This window comes from Miscanthus floridulus, chromosome 16 (genome assembly GCF_019320115.1).
Source record: "Miscanthus floridulus cultivar M001 chromosome 16, ASM1932011v1, whole genome shotgun sequence".
NCBI classification, from domain to species: Eukaryota; Viridiplantae; Streptophyta; class Magnoliopsida; order Poales; family Poaceae; genus Miscanthus; species Miscanthus floridulus.
The window spans coordinates 13,327,547-13,339,224 of NC_089595.1; the positions used below are offsets into that span (position 1 = coordinate 13,327,547).

Below are 11,678 nucleotides of genomic sequence, written 5' to 3' on the forward strand. Positions count from 1 at the left end.
TTTGCCTAGTGTCGGAGGTCTGACACTCGGCAAAGTATGCAAGGTTTGCCTAGTGCCAGACGTCCGACACTAGACAAATATGTCAAGCTTTGCCTAGTGTCAGGCCGCCTACACTAGGCAAATATGCCAAGCTTTGCCTAGTGTCAGTTTTCTGACACTAGGCAAAGCCTGTTCCCAGGTGTGCCACGTGTGGCCCCTTTGCCTAGTGTCAGACCCCTGACACTAGGCAAAGTAACCAGAAGCTGAATTTTTTTTTATTATTCCATTTGCGACACAAATATAAATCATATTCAAACACCACAAATATATCACATGAATCATAAATAAGAACCACATGTTCACATATATCACATGTTCATACCAAAAGTCCAAATGTGCCACAAGTTCACAAGTTCATAAGTGCACAACCAAATTTCTTAACAAAGTTCACAACAAGCTGATCACGACGATTGTCAAGGGTGAAGAGGCCCGTGGTTTGATGCTCCAGGCGACCCTTCCACTTGATTCGGCTCAAGCTGTGGTGCCGGCGACGCTCCAATCTGTGAAGCCAACGACCCTTCCACTTGATTCGGCTCAAGCTGTGGTGCCGGCGACGCTCCAATCTGTGAAGCCGGCGACCCTCCAATTTGATTCGATGCCACGCCCGATTGATGCTGAAAAAAATGAAAAGGATACCGTCAATAAAAAAATTTCGGCAGAACCTCCCCTGCACGGAGAGGTTTCCAAACCCTGCAAGAAAACAAACGGCACGATGACCGTCAAGAACATACATATCAATACACCGCCACCAACACCACCACCACCCGAACACCACAACTGCCACCACCACACCACAACAACAACCGCCGTCACCACCAACACCATATTGTATGTTTGAGATTACATATTTTTTCTAGTGTGCCCTATGTCAGGTTGGAACATAATAAGTAATATATTGGCACTCACAGGAGTAGCTGCTTGAGGAAGTGGCAAGACTAGGCTAGCTGGCATGGTCCGCCCCATAGCGGCGCCAAGAGTGGACACGAACCCCACCAGCTCCTCTATCCTGTGTCGTTGGGCCTCCCGCTCTTCCACCGCCCTCGCTTCCATCTCCTCGCGAAGCCTCCTTTCTTCTAGCAGTTGGGCCTACAACATTTGACCCCCAATGTTAAAGTAAGGCAAAGGTATGTAAAAATCAATAAGCAACGAATAAAACAGAAATTACCTGGAGTTCGTTGACATTAACAAATGCGAATAGGAACAGACAAGATCTATACAGAGAAATCTGCCTCGCTGATAGCTCCCGTCTTCCTGAGAAATCAGTTCGTTCTATACAGAGCTGTGACCTGCATAAATGCAGAGAAAACAGCTATATGAGAAAAAAGCAAGAAAGAAACTAGAAGATATATGGCCAAATTAGTCTTCATAATAAGCATATACTGAAAACAGCTATATGGATATGTCCACGAATGCAAGTCCATTCTAGCTAACACACAGTTTTAGGAGTCCGAAACAACTCGTTCAAACAATGCAGAGTAACAGCTAACACACCAGGCATGTCCATTCTAGCTAATTTGCACAAGGCATGTCCATTCTAGCTAAAACTCTGATGCTTTGTTCTTCCATGGCCGTAGATAGGAGATATGCACAAGACATAATAAGCTTACAAAGAGCCTTGGTCTAACCACCCAAACTAACTGCTCGGTGAACAGAAAGCACAGGCAAATTGGTATCTTACTTTAATATAATGGCACATTATATTAAAAAAAAAGAGAAGCCAATATGTGCTGACATGAAAAAAAGAGAAGCCAATATGCTAATTGGTCAGATATCATAAGTAAAAAACAGAGAAGCCAGTTCTAGTTCTTCTAGTTCGATAAACTATCATCAATTAATAGATCAATGATGTTGTAGTATAGAACAACCAACCGGCACTGGCAAATTGTGATCATGCCTGTCTAGTACATGAAGCAAAGTTTTATGTACAGATCACAGGTTCCTACTTCCTAGTGACATTACTAGACAAATGGGTTAGCCTTGTGTCTAGCTGTGAATCAAGACAGTGCATTAATCCTTTCATAAGTACAATATTAATTGCAGTCAAATGAGCAACATACAACCATTAAGAATAAGTGTTTGTTCTGAATGAGCAACCAAGTCAGTTCAGTTGACAATGGAAAATCATAGAGTATGTTCCTGGACTACAGAACAGTAGACCACAAGCTGAAACAAGTCCATCTTTTAAATAACTAGCAGGTCCACCCAAAAGATAATACTCTGGCTCCATCTCTAAGGAAAACTTCACTAACTTTAACTGAAATTGTAGAAAATATATCAGCACCTACAACTTTAACCAAAAAACGATTGGTAACATAAGAAATAATGGCAAAAGCTTTATCTTAGCTCAAATTAACTAGTCCAGAAAAAATACAAGTTCAACCATTATAAGTTATTAAGTTTACAAGGTTAAAGAAATAATATCAATGCTCAAATAACTTGAACACTCTAAGAAGATAAAATGGTGACCAAGTGGACATACTAATGAAATCATCTAGTACATACACACTGAGCCTGCTCACAGCTCATCATTACAAAGCGCTAATCCATCTCAAATGTTAGCCACTCACACGAGCACTTGAAAGTAACTTCAATTTTAGAACTAGATAGGCGTTGTTGGCTATAAAAACGAATCACATGTATCAAACAACCAAAAGAATTACGCTTCCACATCAAACATTCCACTACGGGTACTAATAGGAGAGGAACCAATTTTTTTTTAAAAAAAGGAGCATATGGAATCTTCTGACCTCCAGTTTTCCTTGGGCTTGCATCGGGAACGAGGTAGGCGACGAGGTCCTCCTTATGGTCCAGATCATAACACAGTAATTGCTCGGACTGAATCACGATATCTTGCTGCCAATCCTGCAGAAGAGCAACACATCTTCAGTTACCATTATCGAATTAGTATATACACGTATCCAAACTACTGGCAGCAAGCAAGTAACACAGAGTTCCTTCTTTTGTACAAAAGTTTGCATGGAATGTGTATTCTTAATTTTTCTCTGTTGTAGTCTCCAGATTACAGTTCCTATCTTAAATTTCTGTGTTGTAGACCAATAATTTGTAGGCTGTAAATAATACCTGCAGCCTGTAAATAATATAGGTGTAATTATGTATAATCTGAACCATCGCAACTACTACCAGGTTCACCTGATGTAGAGGCAAAAATAATGTCAGACTAACTATGAGCAGCCCCAAATAAAATCAATCTATTGCTTTTTGCGTCAAGAAACATAAGTAGTTTGTATCAAGCATACTGCATCCACTACCTGGAATGACTTGACAAAGACAAGTATTACTGCTGAACCAGAGCTACAATGACCAAAGAATTGATCAGGTGCTACACATGCAAATTGCAGGTTCCTTTTTTTATTAACAAGATGCCATGGAGCTTTGGACAGGCAATGGCATAGAATGAGAATAGCTAAATTTGCAGGAGTTAAGCATATAATATACGTCCTGAAATGCTAAACAAATAAGGAAAGAAAAATCCGAAAATCCAGCATCGCATACTGGAGTTAAGCATATTTGTGGCTTCTTCAAGTTTGCTCTACCAATTGAATTTGCTTACTACGAATTGAAGTTAACATTCAGATACAACACATGTAACTCATAGTAATACTAGTGTTTGTGAACTACAATGCAGCTATCTAGGGTGACAAGAGACAAATCAAATCCATCTGGGGATGGAGATGGGACGGGGTACTCGGATTGGGACTAGTACCTGGCGCTGGGTGTACGTGAATGGCAGACCTGAGATGCTGCCGTGGGCTTGAGTGCTCACCGTTGCAGATCCGGACACCAGGGTGCTGGGGCGCGAGAGTGAGGGGGCGGCCCCGTGCTTCACACCATCGCTGCGGAAGGCCCACGCCCCTACCTGCACTGCCTCCGCACGAGGCAATTGCGAAGCCGCTGCCGCCGTCGCGAAGCCCTCATGCCGCAGCGCCGCGACGTCCGCTCTCGGTGACGCCGCTGTCGCGAAGCCCTCGTGCCGCAGCCGCCGCGACGTCCGCTCTCGGCGACGCCGCCATAGACGGATTTCTCCTCGCAACGCTAGGGTTAGCGCTCGCCGCTTGCAGTGCTTGGTGCGGGATTTGGCAATGGGATCGTGGGATGGGGTTGCGGGTGGAAGACATGTGATGCCTGGTGGGGCTATGCGCCTGTGTTGGATGGATTGGGCCAACGGGTCATGTGACTGAGTCACCTGGTGTGAATAGCAGCAGCTATCCAGGCGTACGGTTTCATGTTTGCGTTAGCTTCCAAAACCAAAACAAAAGTTTTTTCGCTGAAAGAGCTCGCGCGCTCTGGGCCTGGGGTTCGGGTTCGGGTTCGGGTGAAAGGATAAGTTAAGTGTTGAATATCCTGCTTTGCCTAGTGTCCAGGATCTAACACTAGGTAAATAAAAATTTCAACTGCAAAATTTATTTGTAAAAATAGAGTAAATACCTGGCACACCTCACTGCTGGGTTTCTTCGAAGTGTCTCCGGTAGTACCAGTTGTAAGTACCGGTACTTCTGGTCTTCACAAAACAGTGGAAAAATGACCTACCGGTACTACCGCTGTTTGACCGGTAGTACCGGTATGACCGGTAGTACCGGCTGACATCCGGTAGTTCGTACCCAGTGTTTTTGCTCAAAACTGACCTACCGGTAGTACCGGTCTTCTACTGATTTGCCTAATGTCCTAGATCTGACACTGGGCAAATATGAATGTTTTTGAACTATGAATTTTTTTTTAAAATAAAAAAACACTCAAACAATATAAACTGAAAATTAACTTTGCCGAGTGTCGATAACCCAACACTAGGCAAACACTATAAAAAATAAGTTTGCCTAGTGTCTTCCATGAGACACTAGGCAAAGAGGCCAATTTGCCTAGTGTCTAGCTGGCAAACTAGGCAAACTTATTTATTTTTTTTCAATTTTGGTCTTCAAACTTTTTATCGAGCCTCCCTACATAAAATGAGACTACATGTTGAAAGTTGGCATAATTTTATGAAATTTTGCTATATTTCTTTAGTTTATTTAATTTCTTTGAATTTTTTCGATAAATGCAAATTTGAACTACAAGTGTGTCGAATAATGGCAATTCATGAATGCAAAAATGATATTCATGTTGAAAGTTGCATACTCCATCACGTGTTGAACGGCCCAGAGGACAACCCATGAGCAGGTCCATGACAGTGATATTGAAAGTTAACAAAAACTACATTTATCGAAGAAAAATTCTGCCACCGTGCCACAACCGTAGCATTTGGGGTCAATTAACAAGACAGTTTAAGTGGTCGGTCGATAGATTCGCGGTCGGTTACTTGGTTTCTCCATATGCAGGTTAACTGAATAATCTCTCTCTAGCTAGGATAGATCTTGTAATAGTTTTTTTTTTGTTGAGGATAATCGAAGGGGAGAAGCACTCCCCACCTACTTGATTGCATTGGAGCAACAAAAGCTTGTTGCTCAGTTCCATATGACAGAGTACATTGGAGGAGGGGCAGGACAGTTTTTTGTAGGACTTAATTCATAAGGAAACTACATTACACCAGTGGGCAGCTACACCCCGATCAGCAATAGGCAAGCAAAACTTCCATAGGTTTCACGGCGTCTTTGCATGCTCCCCGAAGACGATTGCACGAGGGCGCCATATTGTTGAAGACCACATCGTTCCTATGTTTCCATAACATCCAGCATATCAGGTGAATGAAACTTGCTGAGTGAGCGGTGGGGAATCCGGTCGGCCGAGTGATGTTCCAGAGCGAGGTCACCTGGACGTTTTCAGTCTCAAAGCCCATCCGGTTCCACTGATTTTTGGAGAAGCGGCACCTGAGGATTAAGTGGTCTTCCGTCTCAGAATCTAATCAACAGATAATGGGGCACGTATCAGCATCAAGGATATGTAGCAGGAGCAACTATATGTAGCTAAAGATGAGCTGATCCTAGACTAGCCAGTTGTTGACGAGAGGAGAAGAATATAACGAGAAAAACGTGGAGGGACCATTAATAATTCACTATAATTGTCAAGTTTCTGTCGGTGTCTGCTGCGCGTAGTGAAGCTGCTGACTGCTTGACTAGCTATTTGGTTGCCGGGGAGGAGAAACCATGGATGCATGTTTTTGTAGCGTTGCTATCTTTTTCTATTCTTGTTTTCTACTGGATGCAGGGGCCACCTCGTGTGCCTCGTGCGTATATATATAATGGATGCATTATTGGTGACTGAGCGGTGGAGCAGCTACGATTTCTTGGCACCATCAACAACATTATCTTTCTCTTTTCTGTTTAATTATATCAGCCTAGCTTTAGACCAATAATCCTGATGAAGAACACACACACGTACACATCTACCCCTGTTGGTTGCAGCAGCTCTATAAATACCTCACCGGTGCATACTCGCTTAACCAGCAGCAGAAGAAGCGCAATAACAAGCCACACTTGCCCGTGAGTTAGCCTTTCTATACCTTACGCTTTTGGCCTTTTGCAATACTAATATAGTGGCTACCAGTAGTTTGCTAATTTCCTTTTAATTTCACAGGCCAGAGCATCATTATATATATATTATATTATCGTCATCAATTGATTTGCAGTTTCAATTCGCGACCGACAACCGATGAGCTCCACGGCGACGGCGGCACCGGAGTGCGGCGGCCCCAAGACGTCGTGGCCGGAGGTGGTCGGGCTCAGCGTGGAGGAAGCCAAGAAGGTGATCCTCGAGGACAAGCCCGATGCCGACATCGTCGTGCTGCCCACCGGCTCGCCTGTGACCATGGATTACCGCCCCAACCGCGTCCGCATCTTCGTCGACACCGTCGCCCAGACGCCCCATGTCGGCTGATAAGCTCGCTGCTGCTGCTGCTGCATGCACAGCTTCCTTCGCTCCTCGCTCCAGAACTTGAATAAAATATGTATGCGTGTCTGTGCATCTGCCGCATAATGGATGTATTCGTGTTTTTCTTTCCTACTATATACATTATCACTAAATCAAATAGTGTCATCGTTCTTGCATACATAAATAAATGTATCAGAATGTCGTTCATCCTTGCACGAATGAATATATGAACGCTAAATCCAACCGTTCGTCCGAGTGATTTCTGGGCGTCCAACACTCGATTTTTTGAGCCGTCCGATCCCTCTGTCATTTAATCTGCCGCATCTGTTTCTTTCTTGTTTTTCATCTCTGGCCTAGCAGTGAACGTACAACAGCAGTATGAGCCTTTCACGGGTACCAAGGCATGCAGCTACGTTTCATAGCATGTTCGCTCGAACTCATCAGCGGACTCATCAGCTAAAATTTACAGTATTTTTCTCTCCATAAATTAGTTTTAGCCGACTTTATTACTAGCCGAATAGGACAGGGCAGCACAGCACAGCATGTGACTACTGGTCCCGGCCACTCCGCCCCCGCGTTGCATACAAATATAGCAGTCGTTAGCCCCTACCATGTTCGTGTGTATGCATGCAGTTTTATTTCTATAGTATGAGCAGATTACGTCTTAATGAATCATATTTTACTACTTCTATTTAGGTGTAAGTTCTATGTTCAATTGGTGTAAATTGATTATTCGTAAATGAGAATGGTTAGAATTACCCGAACAGTTATCTGATCATTTTTTTTGCCTTTCTTTCTGTTTTCTGTATGTTTGATTTGGTTCTCCTTTGAAATCTTTCAATTCGGCTTCTATAGAAATAATCTGGTTATTTTTCTGTATTTTTTATTTGTTGTTTGTATGTTTTATTTGCTTTTTTTAATTTCTTCCAATTTGCACTTCATAGTAATTATCTGGTATTTTTTTGTTATTTTATAATTTAATTTTTGCATTTACTTGATATATTTTATTTGCAATCTTTAGATCTGGATCGTTATAGAAATCGAGTGTTTGGATGGGATCCGACACTCAATTATTGTTGTTCGTTGGAATCGCGTGTTTTAGGGAGACTTGACACTCGGGTGACAGACGTCCTTGGAACACCCGAACGTCTAGTAGAAAGACCTATATGAAAGAGGGATCAGTTGTTTGTTTTGAATTTCTTTCATTAAAAGCAGCGGGAGATTTCCCTCTAGAGTTCAAATGATACTATAAAAATCATGCTCTATCTTGATTCTGTCGACTCATTTTTATGTTTATTTTTCTCTATTTATTATAATTAGTCGATATTGAACAACCAAACTAAATAAAAGATTAAGTGACATGGACTACTGTCGCTAGTATATACTCTCGTTATCTATTATCCTTTTGTTTTTGTATATAAATCTTTTTCGAACTTTTGCTGGTGTTTGTGGAGTTATATATATGAGTCATGTCACCCACATTTTGACAGTAGCTCTCCATGCTTTCTACACTTAGTGTTCCTATTTTGCTTGAGTGAATCCAAGTGCATTGCTTGAGTGTTTGTATCTAGAGGCACTTTGTGTTCGTATTTTGCTGTGGGATTCGCTTTGTTACTCTTGGTGGTTGCCGCCACCTAGATGGCTTGGAGCAGCGAGGATCGTCGAGCGAAGGTTGGTGATTTTCTTTGGCTCCGATCATGGTGATTATGAGGGGTTCTTGACCTTTCCCCGGCGGAGATCTAAAAGGTACTCTAGTAAATTACTCGTGGCTTGTGTGATCCTCATCTTGTGTTAGTTGTGCGGCACCCTATTGAGGGTTTGGCGTGTGATGCCAATTAGTACGTGAACCTCCAACTGAGTGAATCGCCACAACGAGGACTAGCTTGCTGGCAAGCAAGTGAACCTCGGTAAAAAATCATTGTGTCATTATTTGATTCCGAGGTGATTGGTCTTCATTGGTATTCACTCTTATGATTGATTGGTTCATTCCTCGACTCGGCGGTATAATCGTCTTGCTCACTCTCTCTTTTCACTACCGCAAACTAGTTGTCAAGCTTTTTAGTGTAGCTAGTCGTGAGAGCTTATTAGTTTAGTTAGTGTGGCTCTTTAGTTAGCCTTTGAGAGCACACTAACTTAGTGTAGTGACATAGCCATTGTGTGGATAGAGACTATATAAACTCGAATTGTGGTAGGTGGCTTGCATTTTTAGTAGGCTAGCGCAACACTCACTTCGCCTCATATTTGTCTAGCCGGTTTGCTAAGTGTTGTTGTAGAAATTTCTAATAGGCTATTCACCCCCTCTAGCCATTAGAACCTTTCACCGGCGAACATGGAAATTGCCCTAGAGGCCACAGTTTGGCTCGGGATCGGCACGGGAAGAAATAGGGGATAACGGTGAACTCACCACGAGTGGTTTCGATGGCGGAGGTGGAGTGAAGTCGGTGTGGGTCTCGAAACCGTGGGTGGCGGTGCTCTGCAAACGACGGCGACGGTTAGCGAGCGTCCAAGATTGAGAAAAAGAAAGGTAGGAAATTAGGCGACTTCGAGAACCCGACACGAAGCTTGGAAGAGGGACGAAAACGGCTACGAAACGATGAATCCGAGCTCGGCGGCGGCGGGTGAGGGTTGCTGCGACGCTGCAGTTCGAGGCAGAGGGCGGCACGAGCTAGGGTTTGGGGTGGAGGCGGGGACAGAAGGGCTAGCTTATATAGGGGCCAAGGCGTGCGGTACACGCACAATCCCGACAAAATCGGGGTCGGCACGGCAGAGTCCGCATCGAAGATGAGCGCGAGGTAGGGGACACTGCTGACATGCGGGCCTGGAGTGGTAGTGGCATAGGGCGCGGGACCGGGCTGCCAGTGAGCCAAAGCGAGAGAGAGGTGAGGCGCACGCCTGCGCGGGCTTGATGCGCGGTTGGGCTGGCCCAAGAGGGAGAAAGGGAGCAGGCCGGCACTGAGAAAACGGGCTGCGTAGGGAGGGAGCGAGGCAGACCGAGCGGGCCGATGGCCGAGAGAGGGATGAGGGAAAAGGAAATTTCTTTTTCTTTTTAATCCTGAGTTTTCAAGAGCATTTTCAAATAGAAATTTTAAATCCTTTTGAGTTTTGGTCGAAACCAGTCAATAAAAAAATAAGAATGCAGAAGCATGTATGCATCAACATGTATCTAGCCTTATGATGGATTTTAATTTAATTAAAAATATTACTTCCCTAAGTTTGAATGCTCACAAGAATACATAATTAAATCAATTTCACCTATTTTCAAAGAACGAAATATTTTGGGTGTTACAGCTGGTGTAACCAAGTTATGAGAATCAGCTCACCATAACTGTTCTCCTTTGCAAAAAAATAAGCATATCTCTGATGAAAAAGCCAGTAACCAAGATGATTTCAGGTAGATTCTCCATATGCCAGTCTCTAAAATAGCTTTCACACAGCTACAAATCATCTTACATAAGGTGGGAAGAATTGCAGCTGAATAATGATAGTGATACCTCGAAGTACATCTGGGGCTCCAATTTTGTACAATCAAGCGCTTACAAAGCCCCTGATATAGGTCACTCACGGATACATGAGTCTTACCGGTGGCTATGGTATTGATTTTGTCAGCCAAAGCATAAGTTTTTTTTTTGTTGTTGTTGTTCATCAAGGATAGGCTAAGCACGAGGAATATCCTTAAATGAAAAACATGGGTTTACCATCTTACAACTGTGTCCTGTGTAATCAGGATACCGAGAGGAAACTCTGTAGCACCTGTTCCTTCAATGTCAGTTTGCAAAGCAGTGTTGTGAGCTTATCGACTTCGACATCCCCTCAAATGAGGATTTCCCTGACATCACAAGCTACTTCAAAGACAGGTTGTAGCCCCAATTTTGACTTAAACAATTCCGGCAGTGACGTCCTCGGCAACGAAGATTTGGAGTAGTATGAAAACACTAAAGAAGATGAATGAATAATGCATGTCACTCTGCTATTCAAATTAATTTTATGGCTGTGTTTTCCTGTTGCTGTAACATAGTCTCATTTTCTTCTAATTGGTTACCTCAAAATAAATTAAGAAAGAGAAGGAAAAAGAATATAACTCAAGAGTATATAATCCAGGACTGCTTGGTAGTAGGCCATGTTCATGAGCAGTGATCAAGATCTGGATCATACGTAGGGCCTCTTTGGCACGGCTTATGCCGGCTTCGGCTTCATCTATTTTGCGTAAATCGAGACATTGTAGCGTGAAGCCGTTTTGTAAGCCGGGGTTAAAATGAACTAGAAGCCGAGAAAAGCCAGTTTTTCTGGCTTCACCGGCTTTGGCTTCACCGGTGAAGTCGTTTTGGATGAGTCGTGCCAAAGGGGCTGTAGTATCATGCATGTTCATTAAAGCTTCATCTGAAGTTTTGTTCATCTGTGTATACTACATTGCTCTCAAAAGAAATTTGTAGCAACTCACTGTACGTGTGCACTGTTGTAGCTAGTTTGTTCACCTGTCACCATCGATGCATAATGCAACTCCTGCGAATGTGTGGCTGTAATAGTCACACGTATATATTAAGCTTAAATTAATCTTCAGTAGTTCAGTATCTCTCTTAGTGATTGAAAAGTGGGCCCATCTCAAACAAACACGCCTGCATGCACTGTGCAATAGTATATACTATTCGGCACAATGATAAAAAAAAAGAGTAAATTGCACCGTAGGTACCTAAACTATTGGATGTTTCACAGATGGGTACTCCAACTAAAAAACGTAACTTCTGGGTACTGGAACTATACTTTTTGATATCCAACGGTACAAACCTGGCCACGCAGGCACCAGCATCCGACGTGGACACGCC

At 43.2% G+C, this 11,678-nt stretch overlaps 1 protein-coding gene and 1 long non-coding RNA gene across 2 annotated transcripts; one reads left to right on the plus strand and one right to left on the minus strand.

The window, feature by feature from the left end:
• Positions 1–320: 320 nt before the first annotated feature.
• Positions 321–1,187, minus strand: LOC136509978 (uncharacterized). Its single transcript, XR_010772577.1, has 2 exons — positions 946–1,187; positions 321–653 (listed from the first exon to the last, which is right to left on the minus strand). It is a non-coding gene; the product is annotated as an uncharacterized lncRNA (long non-coding RNA).
• A 5,126-nt stretch (positions 1,188–6,313) lies between these two features.
• Positions 6,314–7,148, plus strand: LOC136513752 (subtilisin-chymotrypsin inhibitor-2B-like). The gene is made up of 2 exons (XM_066507718.1): positions 6,314–6,470; positions 6,617–7,148. The coding sequence occupies exon 2, from the start codon at positions 6,640–6,642 to the stop codon at positions 6,862–6,864; it is 225 nt and encodes a 74-aa protein (XP_066363815.1). The 5' UTR covers positions 6,314–6,470; positions 6,617–6,639; the 3' UTR covers positions 6,865–7,148.
• The last annotated feature ends 4,530 nt before the right edge of the window (positions 7,149–11,678 follow it).